The sequence below is a fragment of the Puntigrus tetrazona genome, chromosome 10 (assembly GCF_018831695.1).
Source record: "Puntigrus tetrazona isolate hp1 chromosome 10, ASM1883169v1, whole genome shotgun sequence".
NCBI lineage: Eukaryota > Metazoa > Chordata > Actinopteri > Cypriniformes > Cyprinidae > Puntigrus > Puntigrus tetrazona.
Window position 1 is genome coordinate 14,590,096 of NC_056708.1, and position 21,421 is coordinate 14,611,516.

The following is a 21,421-nucleotide window of genomic DNA, read 5'->3' on the forward strand; positions in this document are numbered from 1 at the left end:
AACACTTTGAGTTAGTTTAAATAAAAATTTGCATTTACCTGTAGTTGATGTATAATGTTGAAACTTTAAAGTAGTAGACTGTTTAAGTGAAATTTTGTAATAAAAAAAAAAGAGGAATTATTGCTATTGATTCTGAGTATTTAAAATGTCATTTATTCTAATTACAAGTACTTACAAGTACAGTTTTTGTACTGTACCTTACCAGCTCTGACAAAACAAGCAATAAATCACCAAAAATAAACGAAAAAAAAATATTGGCCTGGCAACTAGCAGACCTAACTTCAATAACATTAATAATTTAACGTATTTTATTTAAAATAGCGATCTCAACGAACATTAAGAGATTTCATTCAACAACACTGCAAAACGTGATTAATCAAAACCTTTGAACACTGTTTAAAAGGAACGGGCGGTATGAGGGATGCCCCGCATTTAAAGGGCTGTAAGTGATTTCAGCAACTTCTGCTCGAGTTAATTAGATGACTCTACTTCAAACACGGCCTCTTTCCAAAAAACCCGCCTCCAGGACCTCTGTGAGAAAACGTGGACGCGCAAAAGCCAGAGAACCCTTTAACAATGCATTACATTTCAACGAATTTAAACCGTAAAGACTTCAAATGAACTAAAAAAAAAAGGATTTAGTTTTACTTAAATGTCAAATACTCAAAAATGACCTGACTAAAAGGCAATCCGGTGAGAGAATTCATCTCGGGCTCGTACAGGCGGGCCTGATGTTTTGAATATTGCAAATTTAACTAGTAGTTGCCAGGCAACCGTGCATCCCATGCTTCCGAAAAACTGCTCCAAACACGGTCAGCCACAGATCCTTCACGCATGCAAAGTTTGGTGAATTTTCACCGCTGAGATATAAATCGTTAACCACCGTGCTGCTAATGAAGTAAAGCTCAGTTGAACTCCAGCGGTGCGCCTTCTTTAATGCCTTTTATTGTATACAGTGAGATACTGAAACAAAGAGTAGCAGAGAAAACAGTTGTCTTGCCAGTAATACGGATCTGTTAACAGTAACTGTGCACGAAGACCGCTAACATCCTTTGATAGATAATACTGTTCCTCATACATTTGTTTCCTTCCCTTTTGAAATCATAAATAATATCTTTTCATTACCCTATATGCACTTTTTTTTTCCATTTTATGATGGGTTTCCAAAAACATCCAAAGCAGAAGCAGTCTTTAGCACGGAAGTCGTCCACCGCGAGGCCGCCGTCGTTCTCAGAGTTCACATTAATTTAGGTCCCAGTGCGATACGAAGAGACATCTTTTGCCAAAAAGCAATTGTACACATCTTGCCTGAACGCAGGAGGGATTTTTTTTTTTTCGTATAAACATTTTTATCGATTCTTCGATCCGAGAACGTATCGTCTTCATCGACGACGACCACCTAAAATTTTTGAATAAATAGATTTTTATCCGCTCTCCATCCCTGTAACGAAAACGAACGCTTCCTAGGAAAAGTGCAGTCTTACAAAGCATTGAATGAAATAAATTTAGTAAAGAATGTAAAGGCGACCGTGAGCGTGACCTTTCTTGATTGGAGTGGGAAAAAAAAAAAAAAAAAAAAAAAACATTCAAATAAAACGGAACACGCACTTATAGAAGATTCATGAAAAACAAAAAAAAAAACAGCTTGTGGGCAAAATGTAACCTTCATAAATCACACACATCCATCATAAACAAACACTTCTGGTTTTGTTCCGCTCTCACAAAGTACATTTGCTTTCCAAAAAAACTAAAAAACCTTGGAACCCTTGGAAGCTGATGTGACACGCACGCGTTCTTGAGCTCCTTTTATTCAGTGTCAGATAAATAATTTGCCATGATCGTACCATTTAAAAGAAAGGTCTGTCATCAAGGCAGAACATAAGTTACAGGGCACATATTTTTCCATAGCAAGGGAAAACATCATTCTGAATCGCAAAATACTGAGGTAAGGAGTTCATTTTTGTACATCTGTAGTGCTTCACCTACTGAAATGGCTATACCGCACAGTGCTCCCTAAAAACCCAACTCATGCCCGTCGCGTTCACGCGAACGAAAACGGGTTTATGGCACGTTAGCAAATCAAACCGGACAAATCGAGGGCTCTGCAAAACCCAGAGATCAAAACAAGTGGAGATGAGCAAAGTCAAAAGCACAAACACATCCGTCCGTGACTGAATCGAACTCCGCTCGAAGCCGAGCTCGGACGGGAGTTTATTTTGGTACGTTGTCGGATTCAGAGACGCGTCCGTCGATATCTGAGCGAGGCACAGCCTTGCAGGGTCCTGACCGGCAGTCCTGGAGCGTTCGCCTCATGTAGTGTGTGAGCAAAAAAAAAAACGTTCTTAATACTGTTCCCTTTTGCCTTTTCCCTCGGTGCGGTGTCCCGGCCAGCTCTCGGGCCGCTAGAGAGAACGTGTGGAGTCCTCTTGTCGGACCGAGCACCTGGTATGTTATATCGGTGCCCGCATTCTCCACCGGTTCTAGTCTTTCCTCTCCACGTAGGTAGGGGGCGCGATAGTGTTAAACACTGCAAAACGTAACCGAACAGAAGATAACGGAACTATATTCCAAAGTAAAGGAGTGCTGGAAGCAGCCGCTGCGGATGCGCTCTGTCCTTCCTTCAACTCCAGCGCCCCCCGATCCTTTGGGTGGAAACTCAAAGGTGCAACATAAAGACAGCACGGGTTTAACGAAGCACAGGTTGGGCGGAGGGGAGCACTCGTACGTAGTGTGTGCAGTAATCGTCTTGTTTAGTTTTGCAGTTTAATGAGTTATTAGCATATACCACCACCACCCCCCGTCGTGGGCCGTTCTCGAGGAGTGCCGCTTCTTTCCGTTTCGCTTTGAACACCCCAGCTGTCCCCGCTGGGAACGTCCCCTCAGCCAGGAAGGCAGACTTTTCCCGCGAACAGAAGCCCCACTATTGTGAAGAAGATGGAGAGCACGAACAGTACGTAAGAGGAGCCCACCACTGTGTTGTTGGGTAATTTGTAGGGTTGCCCCCCTACTTCATTGATGTAGAATCCTATTGGGAATATGAGGGCGGCCATGCAAAACAAGATCACTGTAAAAGAGGAAGAGGAGAGAAAGCGTTATTAAATAGGTGATACAGGAATTTACATACAATAATGAGGAAAAAACAAGGTTGGACGATCAACAAAACTAAAATATATTTACAGGGTTAAGCTAATAAAGGCAGAAACATTTATTTATACACAGTATAAGAATATAACCATAAAACAACTAAATATTCTACCAATATTTCAAATTTTTGACTAACAGCGGGCTCCAAATTCCTTAAGGCTCGTTTCCAAGCTCATTGTAATTTTAATACGCAGTATTCAAGATACTGTTAGGTCTGGCCATAGATTACTCACCATGTATTCAAAATGATTTTAGCCCTAGTACAAAATTATGGGAAATCATGCAATCGTTTTGCATGTTTTAGGTTTAGCTTTTGAGCTTACTTAAGACTCGACCCTTCAACGCTCCTTCCTTGTTTCATGCAAGTACAAGAACATTGTGAAGGACGTTAAGAGTCCAATTTAAACTTCAGTAGCAAAAAATTGGAGTTGGTATGTTTGGTATATTTGTAGATTACCACGAATCAGTTCAAACTGGCAGCTTTAATAACTTAATTTAGAATATAATTGCGGCACTTGTTAAACATTATCAAGGCAATTTGTAGCAAATGCATGAATACTGAATATCATTATAAACAGATAAAAAACCCAGTGTTGCTGAGTAACTAGTTAAATGTAATGGAGTCACGCAATTTAATCACAAAATTAAAAAAAATGCAATTACATTACAGTTACTTATATGTTAATAATTACAAAGGGGGTTACATATGAATGCTTTCTGCCATAAAAAAGCTAGCATATGATGAATAATAATTTGCTGCTTTGCTCGTCTTGCCACTTAAAGGATGCTATTCTGACACTTAAACCCACATTGTCGCTGAAAGCTTTAACATAGCGCCTGTCCGAGAGCTGGCACCATGAAGAGTGATAAAAATGAGTTCCAGTGCTTTACAAGTGCGTTTCAATGCTGTGCTTTAAAATGAAATTGTTAGAATCTTAATTCAAGATTCTGAAGGTCTTGCGAGTAATCAGTGTGGAGTCCTACTGTATGATTAACCCTGCGTGATTTAAATGTAAAACATTTAAAAACATTTGTTAGTAATTACGAAAATGAGTTGCAATCACATTAATAAAGCAACCGAACTAGCTGCACTGTTAATTACATTTTAAATAGGGTAACTTGTTATTGTTAACTACTACATTTACTTCTCAACACTTACAGATTGGCTTCCAGTGTTTGTGGAAGATGGTTGATTTATTGTAACAGTAGATTAACAGAAGTCCAGCTACTGGATGATATACAAACCACAGTCGTTTCTTTCGCCCTTTCCAAATCAGACATGATTCTCACATGGGTTGCCATGTTGAGGACTCAAAACAACAACGAGAGCAAGAGGTTTTCTGCTAACTGGCTAACCCAGGGTGTCAAAATACTACTGGGTGAACTCACTGCGGGCAGAAATAAAACGAAAGAAATTAAACAAAACTAAACAGACATGTCACAGAACCGAAGACTGAAGAACAGTCGAATAGTTGACTAGCATTGTTTTTCGGAGAAACTGATTTGTGAACTTGCATGTTTATTAAATATGTAAACGTAAGGTATTTCGAAAAAAGACAGTGCCTTTGACATATGTTCAGTTCAATCTGAAGATTGTCAAACACCAAATTTTTTAGTCAAAATATGTAGGAGGACAAGTGAAGTTTTCAACAAAGTCCTCAGGGACTAAAACCTAGTCAGGCGTAGCACCACGTACTAATTAGGTGTGATGCTGCCAGCCTCCGGCAGCAAGCGGTTTCTCTCTCCACACCGAATGTGAAAGCGCTGCGAGATGAAAACTTGGGACTGCTGGTGGCGCTAGAGAATGAGAGACCGAACTCCCCCACCACCCCACCAAAAGCGTCCCCATCAATATATATATACGGGCCAAACTCTTTCCCATTCGGTTCCTCGACCCCTAATTATAATTGCAGACCAGAGGAGCATGTTGACAACGGCAAACCCCTGGAATGCCTATTCCGAATCATCAAGCTGTCAAACCTCTGGCCCGTTACGCTTAAAACAGACCTCCACCCGACCAGAGTGATAACACTCAGCACGGGTTCACGTCAGCCTGGCAGAAAGGCTTTTAGCGAGATAAAAACAGACACTGCTAATAGATGCCTGAGTGCAGTCTGGGCTCAATCTTGCTGCCCATTAGAAGATAATAGCATCTTTCAGCAGAATGCAGCGCTGCAATTAAACACGGCGGCCTTGAGAGAAATGCACTGATCTGACTGAGGCTCCGCGTGTCAGCATTAAGCTTCTGCCTTTGCACATTTCTTGCATGAAGCATTTTCGCCGGTCTCCGCTCTTAAACGGACACAAAGGAGACGGTGAAGGAGATGAATGGCGACCTGGCTGCCGGGCGAAAAGTTCATGCCCTCGGCGCAGTGTAAAAAAAAAAAGGCACTTCCTGCTGTGTTAAATGCCTGTGTGCCGCTCTGGTCACGCTGTTAAAAAAGGAAAAAATAACGCTCTATGAAAAAAAGGGGTGCTTTTTCGAGCACAACAACGAAAAATATAATTGAACGGATAGAGCGGAAATAGAAACTGGTTTCGGCCTTGACACCAGAAGCAATTATATTGCCAGCAGACCTGTCTGAGTCTATTTCTGGCTTGACGGGTACAGAAATGCATTTCAATTTAGCTATAATGTATATAGTCTAGTACACAATGAACTCAAAGCAGCCAGGATTCTTGGAAAGGACGGATACAAATTTTATCCACCACTAATAAAAAAAACATTTATTTTTACATTACAGCTGTAGTAATAGTACATTTTATTACATTAACAAAATATTTTATAAAAAAAAAAAAAATCCATATTTGGTGTTCATGAATCATACTGATATGAGAATTAATAGTAAACCACTATTATTTATTCTACTACTACTACTACGTTTTTAAAGTGATATATTTCTAATTATATGATAATCATCATCACCATAAAATTATTGCATGTCTAACTAAATCATAAGGCAAAATTTTACGAATTGTATAATGTATAGGCCTAAAATAAAAATCATAAATCAAAAGTCATGTTACAGGATAGTGTATGTGTGTATTTTTACATTAATGTGGTGTGTATAGTAATATAATAAATCACACACACACACACACACACACACACACGTAATTCTTTCCTTTTAAAACTACTAAACACTTAATTTAACATCATGCCAGCCAAGAAACTCCAAATGAACCGATGCTACATCAATAACCTCAGTGCATGCTACATTTTCCGAGTTATGAAGGCTGCCTCTGTTTTCTCTTTATTTAATGTCAGTGTTGTCCAGCAGCGCATTCTGGTTGAGCCGCAACTCAGAGTAGACAGCAGCTAATATTTACGTCTGTCCCCGCTGACGCGCCATATGTTGAAGCCGATGCGAGCCAGAACCACAGCTGCGGACATGACAGCAGACGTGGAGCCGTGAGCGTAACCTGGTCAAGCTAGGCGTGGTGTGAGGGGACACAGGGGGCTTGTGTTACTCACACAAAGCTGCTCTTTCAGGTCGGGGTGGCTTGAGGCCAGCTTCAGCCCAGACACCTGTGTTAACCCCACCTGGAGCCCAAAACGCTCACGCAGTGGCCTTCAAATAGATCAGCGGCAGAACTTCCAACACCGCTTTAGGAGACGTTTGTGGAATAGAAATCCAAGTAAACGCATGTAAGAAAAGATTAATTCTAATATTTGCAGGTTATTTTTGTAATGCTAATCTGGACCACCCACTACGATTAATAATTACTCATTTAAGTTGACCATGGGAGGTGCTAACAAGAAAATCTGTCAATCTGAGTTATATTATAGTTACAGATATATTCACAAATTACATTTTTGATGAGAACGTTGATTTCTGGTATTAGTTAATCCATCAGTTTAAAATGTTGAAAGTTTAAATCATATTTTAATCGATTTGTTCAACCACATTATATTTGTTTTGAGGCATCGCAAACAACGCGCTGTTTTATTTATTTTTGGTCAGTCATCTGTAACCCCGATGTTAAGAGGTTGTGATCCCAGCCTGCGGAGGTGTTCTAGTTAAGTAGTCGTTGCTCTTTTAAACGGTGTAACTACCGCCCACACACGGCGATCGAAAAAGACAAGTGAGTCACCGGGGTTCAGAGAGACGGTGAGCAGAACCTGGACAATTGGGACTATTTCTTTCCTGTTACCATGGCAACCGTGCCACTACGTATGCAATGCTCGACGAAATGACTTCTCCATTCAGCAGCATTTCTCTGTGTGTGCTGCCAATGCCACCCATTAGACGACGGAAAAAAAGACTCTTTCATAATCGCACTGTACTTGGCTATTGTGACGCTCCAGTGCCGGTTATAGATTTTGGGCTTATGATTACAAAACAAGAAAGGACAGCCATAATCAAGAGCTATTTATTAAAAATGGCTTTTATTTGATATACTCGGGACGCTTACACAATACCTCAATCCTACAGCTTGTTCAGGAGAGATTCAGATGCTGTTACTTTTCTGACTTCAGGTTTTCTCAGAAGCTGTTTGTTAACTTTTGAACCCGCTAATCCAATCTGAACGATTTTCAGAGGTAACACATGTCTAATTTGGACATTCAGAGGCTCCGTAGTGAATGGGATGACGCATTATATTTCTTTGCCCAGATAGGTTCAATACGTCATCTATTCAACCAATAAAGTTTAGGTCTTTTGAAACACCAATTTAAGCACGTTTCATTAGAAATTTGAAGAAGCGCAAAGACAAAGCAAAGTGTGTAGTTTATGCATGAAAAAACACATTCGCACAAAATTATGTAAAAGTAGTAGTACATAATGGAGAGAAAAAAAAAACTGAAATCTTTTTTTTTTTTTTTTTTTTTGCCCCGGTAGAATCAATTCCAACGCAGAGTACAGGCAGTGGATTGATTAAGTTGGTTGTAAAATTAATTCTTTTATCATTTGTAAATATCATTTGCACTGTTTCCATTTATTTTATTCCTTAAACAATTTTGGCAAACCAATTTGACCCATTTTCAATGAATAACGCCTATAATGATATTGTAATAAAAGGCTATAACTTGCTTCTAGACTGAAACTTTAAGTTCTCCTGTTGATAATGATATGCTGACTGCTAGTATAGGTAAAAAAAAACCCCAAAAAACTAGTACATGAGTGTCAGGTGCTCCAAAAAAGGTCTAGGTCTTTAAGGTTTAATTTGGCAGGCAATTATATGGTGATCAAAATTTTATAGACTGTAATGAAGGACCAACTTGAGACATATCTGGATATGTTAACTGCTCGACAACCACATAGTAATGTGCTTAATTTAAAAAAAAAAAAATCTTAGCAAAGGCATAGCAACACCCTGCCGCTGCCAACATCACCCTAGTGCAATATCTTTAAAACATCTCCGAGCATCTCAGCAACACCAAACACTTCGGTCGACAGTAGAGGTGACATTACATTAAGGTAATAAATCTGCTGCACAGTTACCTATCGCTGCTTCTCATTTACCCTCAAATGCTTGTATCCTGAGAGGAGGTTTTAACTGAAGGGTTTCTTTATAGAATACACAAAGGATGTGTAAACTAGCTTGAGGAATAGAGAAGAAAGTTAATAGCGTCTCCAGTGAGCGAAGACAACAGATGCTACACACATGCTGGACAGACACGCAACACCTCAGCAGCGCCGTTCAAGCCCAAACCACACAGATCATCTATCTCACTGACTGCTTGTGCTTGAAATTGGTCGGTGTTATATATTCCCCACAGCTGGGAACCCACACCTCATTTGATGGGATAAAACCAATGTTTTGTCAAGCGCATGTGTAGCTCCAGCTGAGAAAGTTACGACTGTCGATGCCCATTTTTAGCTGTTGGTTCGCCGTTTCCTGTAGAACCATTTGTGGAGACTCCTGTGGCATTGTTCGAAATAATTTCATGTTGGTCTACTAATGCGGTTATGCCCTTTTCAGAACAACCTGCCCACGGGTCAGTTATACAAGCATAACCTCTACATTAACTCTATTTCTGAACTAAAATAGCATTTTGCCAAGGGTTAATCAGTCTTATTTTCAGGATTCAAGTTGGACCAATCTACATCTTCACGTAATCAGTTTTATATAAAACTCAGGACAAACTTATGGACAAACAAACAAACATTTGTTCATGTTAACTTGTGAGCACTAGTCAACATTTATTGTCTTTGTATTATTATAATTCAAAACATTTAAATCTTTTGTTAAAGTGACAGATGTCTTTGTCCATATTAAGGGATTACCTGGAGGATCACAGATTCTAGACTAAGTCTTGGAAGTATGGCCCAAATACTGGCCCGGATATTTTCATCTGAAGTAACAAGTTACTTTTTGTTCTGGCAAACTGAAGAAAAGAGCATTACAATAAATTGCGTGTAAATTGTGCAATCACACCTAGGCTATCTGTAAACAGATGCACGATTAAAAATATAATCTATATTGCATAATGACGTCAAATTCCTGCTATTTATTGGCACATCACTGGTGTGCTGAAACCACACTCCAGGGTCAAAAAAGTCAAAACAGCAGGGGTGATTCAAACATGAGATGCGTCACTCACTTCCTGTGAAGGCGATCCATCTTGCGTATTTTGTAGCTTCCCGACGCCAGTGCGAGGCCACCAGCAGGCCGCAGGTGACCGTAAGGGAGATGATGCCCATTATGATGAAGAAGAGTGTGGTGACCCACTCCGGAGGGAGTCGTGGGGGGATGCAGGTTCGATCTCGTCCGTGAATGGTCTGACACTGACGCACCAGCCCCACAGTAAGAGCTCCTGGAATCAAATACAACAACATTGATGACGTGTGAGTCACATTCGACCCTCAAAACCCGAAGGGTGTATTGCAGGTTCTGCTCTTATAGTCCTGCTTGTTTAGTTATGGACTAAACTAAGACATGGCACACCATAGACAAAGAAAAACAAGACAGCCGTAGATTACAAAGTTCAGAGCTTGTTTTTTGTGGTCCCCGAGGTTGTGTCTGCGCTGCTGTACGATCAGGTAAGTAAAAAGCATTTTCAAGAATGACATTTGCAACGCTGAATGAACATTGTTGTTTGGGCCAGGTACTGATTTGAACAAGAACATCATACCGCCGCAACAGAAGAATTTTGGTTCTTCAGTAGTTTAAGTGTAGGTTAAACATGGTGCCTTACTTGACACCCCACATCAGTCTTTACAGCCAGCTAAATCCTTATAACAGCTTTACAATTAGATCTCACACACACACCACCCAAACAGATTAACTAGAGATTAACCTGTAACAGACTGAACATTAACCTGTCGCACAATCCAGTTAAGACAATACACTAATTGTGTGAAGATTAGATGTGGCACTAAATTTATTGATTATGAAACTCGATTTCTGCAAAGGTTCCTTTTATTTGTCATGTGTTCTTTCCTAATTATATTGATGCACATAATTCAATTTGCGTATGTAGATATAGCCGGTATTAACACATCCAATAATAACAAACTGATAAAGATTGTTCTACCAGGGAGTAACAAAAGAGCAAAAAACAGTGGTGTCTGGGTTTGTTGGATAAGTAAGTAAGATTCCTGTTGGCATATTCACATATATATTTTTTACAGGCTGCACATTTATTGAACGGTTTACAATTTTGGGGTTGTCGATGTTATCATTGGGCTAAACTTCAATAGTGTTGAATGAAAGAAATACTACAGATGGACTGATTACAGAGTAAGAAGAAAGCAAGCTTTCACTGGAGTCTGTAGTGTGGTGATGAGACTTCCCTGTCGCCTCCATAGAAACAAAGGTGTGCAAATGCAACTGCATTGGTTGAGCAGAAATAACAGGGTTGCAAAATGCTAAATTTTGGACTTCGTGTGCACATTAAGTGTTCAAAATCAATTAATAGAATGCATAAAGCATCTTGTCCTAGTGCAACAAGTAGGGCATCATTTACAACCCCATCAACAATCAGCAGCACAAAGGCACACGACTTTAGTGTATTTGGTTACACTGTGAGCCAGTCTTAACACGTATGGTATGTTATTCATGCTTTAACGGTGTAAATTCAGGCCTATATCATTTAAGACACAGTCTATGTTTAGGGCTGCAACAACTCATATGTTGGCAGAAGACATGCTAAAGAAAGGTGTATGACAAGCACTAGTTTGACGGAAAAGTTAAGGTCTACATATTAATTTGCAGATTTCAGGATTACATTACTGTATTGCTTGATGTAACTAATAACACAACATCATTACTATCGTGTTACTTTATGCATTTAAAAGCGTTTGACACCACCTGGAAATGTGTGAAGACTGTACAGTAACACACACACACACCTCAGTGTCTGTATCACTTGAGTCACTTGATCAAAGTGCATCATACAAACTCAACCAAGAGCCAAGAGACGGAGCACAAGACTTCATTCCCCACAGCCTCAGGAAAGAGCTGGCATCACATAATATATCACTGCAATGCAAAAAAACAAAGTTTTTTGGGAAATACTGATAAGTCTGTAATTATTTTCAACAAGAAAACCTCTGTTAAATACTGCCGTGTTCCCAGTACCCTTTAAATTGCGCAAACTGAAACTGTAAATTGAAAATACGCACAAAGCAAATGTCTCGCAGCTCACTTAGCACGCGTAAAAGTTACATGATCATTCTTTAATGTACTATAACCTCCAAGAAACGCCTCATACGTGGCCGCTCGAGTATAAAGGACTTTTTAAATTCTTAATTTACAATCGCACGCGTTTGCAGTGGACATAACCACCAGAGATGATCAGAAGAGTCTCTCCGTACTGCTTTGCTAAAGATACGCATCTGTCTCCTTCGATTTAAAAAATAACAATGTTGGTAAACCTACCAACATCAGTCATCATGAAAACATATCACAAATGTTTTGCACAAAACTGTAACCTACTAATATACACACTAACAATGACATTCGTTGCATTGAATTCTACTTTTTGCCAACATAAACATTTTTTTGTGGCTGGGAAAGACCAACTTCAGTAAGCTTTAATGAAGATCCATTGGATGCAATGTGCTTGTATGTCCTTCAGAGTGCATACTACACACAAAATATGGCATATGAAAATGTAAACACCACCCAAATTGTTTTTGACGCACAAACCCTCACATTTTTAGACCTCCCTGCATTTCAACCTGACTGGGAGTTTTGTTTATGCCCATGCTGGCATGCATTTTGGCTGTTTTGAAGCGTGTGGGATTCCTCTGGTCTTAATAGAGCGAGAAAACAAGGGAGGCACTTAATCAGTTAAACTGACTCGTCACTGTTTGAGCTTACATCTGGTAGCAGTCACATTCTGCTGAGCTCTCCTCTGGAGTAAAATGCAACATTTGCATGATTTCAGTATCTGTCGAGCACAACAGCATCCAGAGCTCTGTAGCGATGAACGCCTGCTGGCACTGATACTCAGACTGGTGCCGAGCTGTCTGCGAAGGCCAAGAGCAGGTCTAGAGAAGCTGTAAGGGAACTTCAAATGCATCACCGAACCAGGGTTCACTTAGAGGAAGAATTCACAGTACGCCCTGGAAAACAGGCAAGAGATTGCGGAGAATCCACCAAGAAAACATCCTGGACATGGAAGAACTAAGGAAATCCTGTCCTTTACTCCACATACAGTCAAAATGATAACAATGTAGCACCACTCTCAGTTTGACAGAAGAATATTGCACCAACTTGCAAGCGATTAAGACATGACGCAAGTAGAATTAACAGTTTTGGGTAACAATTTTTATGGATGGACAGAATCTCAGATTCTATTAGATATTCTCTCAATTTCTTTATATGCGTTCTGAAGATGAACTAATCGTAGTCATTCATACTTGAGAAAATCTACTTGGTTTGCATTTTTAAGAGCACAGCATTATGAATTCAATTAGTTCAATAAACAAATGCTTCAGGCAAAATAAGACCATCTGATTTACAAGCTCTAGAGGATTTTCACATTTTATAAAAGCAAGAAGGTTGATTTATGCTCTGCTTTATCATCATGAGCTGCTACAGGGTTGCAAATGTAAAACAGAACTTTTTAAGCCAGAGTTTGATGATGGGAAAGAAGCATTTGGTCTCGGTGGGAAGAAAGCCTTTAAAGAGCTTGATAAAGACTAGTGTCTGCATCCGGTAAACATTTCCCTCATCACCCACCAATCCCCTGCTGATTCACAACTTCAATGTCTAATTCCATCATTACAACCAGCTGGCACGCTATGGTACACTAACAAGAAAGACAACACTGAATTGCACCCACAACTGCAGTTTAGACATTCACAGGGTACAAAGTCCTTTCCTAAAACCATGTGCACACACAAAACAGCATAATTTGGAACAACACATCTGGATAAATAAACGTGGAGCAAGTCAGAGCGCTGGAGCTTTGCCAAATTCCCAAGAAGCCTTCACTGGAAACTAGAAATCTACTATTCAGCAGAACATGTCAGACTCAAACTTTTGTTAGCGATTAAGGAACGCATGTCCTCAACAAACCTGCCTGAAATCAAATATGATAAACGTGTTTGGGAGGATTTTTAGCAAATATGCGTAAAAAGGAATTTTATGGTTTCATTACAAGTTCTGCCGGTTGTGGAAATGTCCACCATTTTTTAAGCTTTTTTCATAAAATACAAAACACTCTGGCTTAATATCAGAAACGCCAAAGCTGTTATTTATGCACTCTTTGACTCGATGCTCTCTTGCCAAAGTGGTCAAATGTACTTTAACGTCAAGTCTTTCATAAAACTGCTGACACAATATTTCAGATTTGTGTTTTCCAAACTTGAGTTGGTACTAGATGTGTCTAGTATATCTAGTACCAACTAATGGAAATGCAGCTGCTGCACTGGACACTGAGATATTAATCGAAATTTGGTCATTTAAACGTTTTGTTGACATTTTTCCAGGTTATTTTCGTTTAAAGCCTAATAAAATAGTATTGGTAATAACAGCACTACTTTGTTTACAAGGGAAACCAAGGTCAAAATGACAATTGTTCGATACAATTTTAATGCCATGTAATAAAATTAAATATTTCTTCATTTCTTACTAACCATTTTTGTTGTATTCTTCTAAGCATTCATAAACTTGACTAAAGTTAAAAATCTTCACATACCGATAGGAAATACTAAATTAAGTGGTCTAAATGTATTTGTATCTGAAGGTGTAGGACCATAAAACGTTCCTCACTCGTGTTTTGGAGGAGGTGTGGCTTTAGAGAATGATTTGCAGGGAGGGACAGATCTCACGTTTTCAATGCTAGCTTGCTATTTCTAGCCTTTCCAAAATAGTCTACCTTTAATTGAACAATGCTCAACAGCTACGCGCCACTGGTGAAGAAGCTACGAGTGAGGGGTTTCTCTCACAGTAAGTGGGCACTGTTTGCATTTCACTGAGAGATAAAGCAGTAAACACTGGTAACCTTTGGGAGACTCCATTTCAACAGCGGCTTGACACATTCAGACACTCTAGACCACTCTCCTTTTCACAGCTGTGCGTAAAACAACAGGAAATGAAGCAAATGCATCTGCTTCCTGAGCACTGGTGTACTCTCATTAGTGCAGGCTGAGCAGCTCTGGAGATACGGAGCGCTATGGAGATGAGTCAAGCAGCCTCTGAACCCTAGTGGGTGGAAAGCGGAGGCCGTATGAGGCGCTACAAGCTTGTTCTTTTTTAACGCAATGAATTCTCTCAGACGTGTACAGATGCATACGCATCCTGCGCCCATGATGAACCCCGCAGTAAACACAAGGAAAATGTATTCACGGCTGGAAGCATTACAAGATTTTACCAAAACAAAACTTGAATGGGTTTAACGGTTGATGACAAACTACACACTACCAAAAAAGACAATATGGACAAACTGTCTTGATGCCTGTTGGACGAAATAATGCCAACACGTGGGAAACGCTGGCAATATTTCCTTAATAAACGGAGTTTGACCAGCACTAATAGAGCTTCCAACCTTCTTCCAACAGATACGTACGACATATAAAGTCAGTTGAATGTCAGAACATCTGCCAATTTCTGTAGAGATGTTGGTGGAGGGAATCAGCTTCTCAATCTCCTCTTCAGAACTGCCCACGTTGGTTTGTATTCAGTATTCTAGTCAAGTGACTTGTCTGTCTAGGGCAGATGTCGAAGTTTATTTTGGTGCTCCTACTTACCAGGTTCTACGATTTTGACACTGTATATTTTGCATGTCAATGGTCAGCGATTAAACTTTGAGCAATTGTGGCTCTTTCATAGAATTAAGCTTCACAAAGTTCTTCAGTTTTCTTTTGTGGAAACAGGGTCTTTAAGGTGAATATTATCATTGTCTATCACTTTGCTGTATACAGTGCTTCTCCATGGATTTAATGCGAACACGGGTATAATTCTGAAACGCCGATTCAAATGAGCCGTAAAGGTTACAAATGCTAAACAGGCTTCCATGATTTACCCACTTTTTAGAAATCGTAATAGCCATCCACGGTTTATTGAACAAACTAGATAACTACAGTGACACACAAATAAGATAATAGAGACACCAAAAGCGTAAGACAATTCACATTATTTTGACCAACCCCCACTTATCATGCATAATTTGACTTTAATTGTTCCGCCAAACACAAAAGCAATATGTTTTGAAAAAAGTTTGAAACCAGGCTGTTTTGGATCACCATTGACTTCCATAGTATTGACTGAAGTATTTCATGAAATTTTATTTATTTTTGTGTGTCATTTTATAATATACGTCTTAGTAGGTTTAAATTAGATTTGAAATAAAACTGTATTATAAAAAGGCACCACTAGTAGTTAAAAAAAAAGTAGTAAATAAATACGGTCAATCTTGGAGCAAGATCCTAGAAATGCTCGCTGCAGGTTGAACTGAGTCAGCGAGATGGGCTTTATTTTCTCAAGCAGCCATGAGTCAGTGGCATAAACAGACCGGCCTCATCACTTTTCAAGAGGTCTGTCTCTTTCAGTCGATTATTATTCCTTTCATGTATTCGGATAAGCATTGCTGAGAGCACGTCAGTGCTTTTCATAAAAACCTTTTCCTAAGAGCTCCTCAGTACGTAGCTCAATGAATTACAATGAATGGGACAAAATAACCAGGCCCACATGGAATCTGAGCCTTAAGAAAGCTCCACGGATTTTTGCAGAGCTGGAAAACCGGGCATTCACAGAAATCTGCCAATGGTCTGCCCTCTTCGCATGCTTGTTTATTAAATATTTGGTCTCGTATCATTATGTTCTCAGCTTCCAATAAGAGTGGGGCTTGACAGTAAGAATGCGAGAGAGGTTTGGGTTTAGGTGAACGGTCTCTTGCCTAACGAGATGAAATGAAAACGTCGCTGCATGTATTTAGAGTTTCTGTTGAGTGAAGCCTGGCGACAGCTAAACTGACTTCAGCAGAACACATACATACAGTGATGCATTCACATCCTGATTGGTCGTGCTGACGATGTGACGGAGATTTAGTCGGTTTTGAAGACATCCTCCAGTTTAAAATAAACTTTCGTATTTTGCATCGGCGTCAGAATTCCGCATGAGCAAGTGCTTCAGAAACAGTGGGAGGAAGTGGCATTTCTAGTCGGGCGCTTATTTTTCTGCAAACAGAAACAGTACTGTTAAAAATGCCGTCAACACCTCTAAAACAAGCTCCAAACAATCAGCTCCCTGCCTGGAGAGCGAAATGAGTACTGTATGCTGCCACACGGAGACAGCGAGCCGAATTAATCATTCCTCTCACTGCGAGTGCTTCTCTGGGAATGAAAGGCTCGGAGGGCTTTTTTTCGGTTTGTAAATGTCACGACCACCAACTCGTGTTTTGTCCCTGCAAGCTCTTGGGTTCTCGGTCACGGGTTGAGTCTGAAGGTCTCCGCTGCATAATTTCCTTGTCTTCGCCCGTTGCTCCTGCCTGTGAACTGTAGCCGTCTTTTGAAAAAGTGAACAAATGCAAACATACCATCCTTACAGCTGTCTCACCGGCACCGCAGATGTGAATCGGAGCAGTAAATGCCAATCAAAAAAAAGATTTCCTTTTCTTTTTTTTCTTACGGCTAGGGTTTGGGGAGACAGATTGGGCGTCTGTATGCATGGCCACATTCCTGTTGAACAGCATAATGAGACCGAGATGAGAGCAACAGGAAAACGAGGTTTAATTGCCCTTACTGACAGGGTGAGAAGGCATGCGAGACTATACTTTTAAGTGACATAAAAGAATGAAATGTTACTATATTTTCGTCTGGCATTTAGCAAACGCCAGGGCAAAGACTTTTAAGTATACGTGCCATATATATATGTCCAAAATGTGTGTGTGTATATCTAAATTACTCTGCCGCCTTTCTTTCCCCTGCTGATGTTGAAAATGCAAAATCCAGGGGAATTTAAAAGCCAAGCATTTTCTAAGTCTCTGGAGGTTGACTCATTAAAAAGGCTCCAGATGCTAAAAAGCCGTTAAAAGTGAAGATTTTTAAATTTCTTACTAATAAGAAATTGTCTGTGGAAATCTAGCTTTCAGTGTCAAGGTGTTTCTACGCCGTTCTGAGAGTTTTAACAAGCTGCTTCTAGGCCACGTCAAATAAGCCTTCTATATAAACGTCTGATATTTTGGTGCGTCTCTCCAAAGAAAGTACGAGTTTTCAACCCTTCATGTTATCCACCAGGTGAAATTTGTTGCAGGTCTAACTGTTCGAAACAAGACTTGATGGATCATTAAAAGGAACGGTTTACATGAGAGAAAACCTTATGACAACGTAATCGCTCTCAGGCCATCTCGGGCCGCTCTCTGTAGATGATTTCTTCTTCAGAACAGATGTGGAGAAATTAAGTGAATGGGTGCCGTCCAAACTGCTGTGTGTTTGTAAGAAACAAACGCAGCATTGCAGTCTAACTTAATATACAAGCCCATGATAATGCTTCATCCAGTGGAAAAAATAGCATCAAAATCCATTGGTTCAGAAGTTCTGTGTGCAGAAGTTCTCCTAATTACTAAATTTTAAGATAAAAATTTAGCTTTTTCCTGTCACAAGATGGTAATTGTTGGACTGAAGTGGTGTGAACTGTTGTGATGTTTTTATCAGCTGTTTGGACTTTGACGGTACCCATTCACTGCAGAGTATCCTCTAGTAAGTCCTCCCATGAAGAAATACTCATCTACATCTTGGAGGGATAAATTTTCATTGTTTTGAGCGAACTGTATCTGCAGCAAAACTGGCGTGGGACAAGTTAAGTGTAAATACTTGAAGTTAGGGATTTATCGGATTCAGAAACTATAAGCATAACAACCTTTCTTGAACTGTGCGAAACTGTCCTCGTGCGCCCATCAACACAGGGAAAAAATAAACGGATAATGACTCAAGAAATGCAACCATTTAGTCAAAATGTTCCAAAGTAGATCAAAGACGCGATTTCTCTGAAAGAGCCTAAACAATGTCTCATCAGCCAATTATTCTGCCTCATTCTGGTCACAGACCACATCAAAGAGAGGGCAGGGACTCTACAAACACTTTAATGATTTTACCATTCACAGGAAGGAAACAATCTGACAAAGGCTCACAAAGGAGCCCATTCAGTTTACTGAATAGCATGCAGCCAATGAACAATGAACTCTAAATTCTTCATTTGGCAGACTAAAAGAACAATCTGACACACAAACAAACAAACAAACAAACAAACAAACAAACAAGGCTTTAGAGCACTGTTTTTATCAAGTCATTCTTAGACGAGGGCCTTATGCTTCAGAGTGAATCATACCTAATATTACAAAATGCACCTAATAATAACAACATAATATTAAGTCTCAGTGTACGTCAAAACGTTATTGTGTTTCTCAATGGACTTAACTAAAGAGTCTGACAGATCTGCGTGCGATTCGTCATCTACTTTCATAAAAGCATAAAAACAAGACGAGCGCGTTGTGCAACTCTTATTTTGAAATCAATAATGAGGATTACCACTGAAAGCGAGAGCTACAATAAATGAAACTCAAGCATTATTGCAATTAGAATTTATCGTGAGTGCGTGGGTCATTTAAATAATAATAATAATGCGATGGATCTGATTCATTTATTGGGGTTTTTTCGTGATATTCATCTACAATAACTGACCGCCGGTTTCCAACCACGTCTGTGGCCCGACAAGGCCTGCTCCAGACAATAAGAAAGCCTCAGACAAGTGGCCTAAATGAACTCGATGGGAAGCATGTGCTAAAACTCCTTGCGCTCGATGGCCGAGGGAAGACACAAAGGAAGGCGTTCGTAGGGCTGCTCATCTCAGCACCTGATTCGCCGCTGGGACGGTCGACAACACAAGGCCAGCGATTCTTGCTGAATCGAGTGGATTGTGCTTGAACCCCCGCTGACCCACTTACCAAGCAGTCATGCACGCTGAACAAAGAGCAGCTGTTTATCAACAGCCCGCCTTGCACATGGACATCTGAAGACAGTCACGGGTTTAAATGTTTAATATATCGGTGTAGGTGTCCCCGAGGCCGAGAAGAGCCACGGAAAACTGCTACGTCACCAAAACGGAGCGGCCGGACGCGGAGAAACTGCTAGGAACAATTTCACCAAAGCGTGTGTCTTGAGCTTCATCCGTTCAGCTGGACGTAGCTGGACGACCGTTGCGGGGTTAAACGTTGCAGAAGAACCGTGGATGCAAATTTTGACTCTTCAGCCGGCCGGTGTGGGGTCACTGGCGCAGTGGATTTTCTCACAAAATAAGTTTCAGTAAGATTCGAGAGTTGAGCTTTAATTACGACGGAATGCAGATAGCTTCAGATTTTACATTCAAATGGAATTAAACGAGTTTTTAGATTTAAATGTGTGCTGTACTTAAACTTTATCTTGAAAATCAAACTTTAAATCTTGTGAGTGACGCTGAACGTGGATTCCGTTAATAATAAAAGAGAAATGTTTTGTGCACGCGTGTTGTGTTTATGTGCGCGCGCGAGTATATACACACACGTACACGCGCCAAAAAAATTGTTTTCTACTGATATTGCGTTATATCACAAAGATGTAGCGGGTCTGCTAACATGAAATGCACAGTTTTGCTGTTCCCAGACCCGAAGGCATTACAATAGCAAGCTATCGATCTCATCTCTCACCTGCTGACTCGCCGGTGTTGATCCAGTCCGGGTTGGCGATGCTCGCTATGGCAAATATATCCGCGGCCAGAAAGAGACATCCTGAAATAATGGTGAGTTTATCCATCTCAGGTGACCTGGGCTCTGATACAGGAGTGAAGAACGGAGCTAATCTCTCTAGAGCTATCAGCAGCAGTCAGTGAACGGGACGGTCCCTGCTCGAGTCGGACCGCATGATATGGCGTGAAATGATATGGCTATGAGTCCAGCAGCCTCGGAGAGCAAACTAAACCCTTAGAGATCAGGATGCGTGCCTGATCTTCCTCCTGATACGAGCTCGGGGCCGATGCTCATCCTCATCATCCTCATGCAGCGACCGACCGCGGGGCTCTTCTGTTACTAGCTAACTTAGCAGGCTACAGATCCTCGCGGTTCGTTTGCCATCCGGAGGGCCCGCTGCCGCTCGCCGTCCACATATCCATCGCGAAGAAGCTCTCGACTGCGGGAAACGAACCGCGAACGCGTTGAGGCAGCGACTCAGAGCCGTAGAGGGTCGTTTTCGTCGACGGTGCTACGGTGCATCTTTCTCCTCAGCTGTACGCGCATCCGCACGAGCGCCGCCGCATCATCCCCGAAAGCCCGTCAGAATCCCGCCGGTGTGCCGCGAAAGGTCGTTTAACGAGCGCGCGTGGGGAAAGGGGAGTGGAAGGCGCCGCAGAAGCATGAGAAACGGTGGCGTGAACGCAGCTCTCGCGTCTTTCCCGATGACATCAAGCGAAAACCCCCACGCAGCGTCTCTCTCTCTCTCGTCAGACACAACAGGCCCGCGAGATCTCGCTCGGTCGCTCTCGCGAGACTCCGGGCGGTCGACGGGGGTCTGTGATGCGCGTGAACATCGTCAACATCCGCGAGCGCTTCTATAATTACCCGCTTAATGTTCGCGGCTTATTATTTTGAAATTAAACGCAAATCGCGCGGTTTACCAAGCAGAACAGTTTGAGATAACTTAGGAAAACGTTCATGAATCTGTACGTGTAAAAAAAGAACAAAATCCGAATGTGTAATTAATCTAACCTATATATTAGTATTAAGTAGCGTTAGTATTAAAATCATACAGTAGTGCTATATAATTGAATAACCTTACGGCAAATGCTTAATATTTTGTTTAGAGATGCATGTTATGACTGATTTCTGAGTAGAGATGTATTATAAAACTAACTA

At 40.7% G+C, this 21,421-nt stretch overlaps 1 protein-coding gene across 1 annotated transcript; it reads right to left on the minus strand.

Moving 5' to 3' along the window:
* Window positions 1–923: 923 nt before the first annotated feature.
* Window positions 924–21,128, minus strand: mosmoa (modulator of smoothened a). Its single transcript, XM_043250050.1, has 3 exons — window positions 20,222–21,128; window positions 9,692–9,904; window positions 924–3,064 (listed from the first exon to the last, which is right to left on the minus strand). The coding sequence occupies exons 1-3, from the start codon at window positions 20,325–20,327 to the stop codon at window positions 2,880–2,882; spliced, it is 504 nt and encodes a 167-aa protein (XP_043105985.1). The 5' UTR covers window positions 20,328–21,128; the 3' UTR covers window positions 924–2,879.
* Between the last annotated feature and the right edge of the window lie 293 nt (window positions 21,129–21,421).

Coding starts and splice junctions, on each gene's coding strand:
- mosmoa (XM_043250050.1), bottom strand. CDS start 20,327: ATGGATAAACTCACCATTATTTCAGGATGTCTCTTTCTGGCCGCGGAT. Junction 9,905..20,221: donor CAACACCGGCGAGTCAGCAG/GTGAGAGATGAG, acceptor ATTTGATTCCAG/GAGCTCTTACTGTGGGGCTG. Junction 3,065..9,691: donor ATGGATCGCCTTCACAGGAA/GTGAGTGACGCA, acceptor CCTCTTTTACAG/TGATCTTGTTTTGCATGGCC.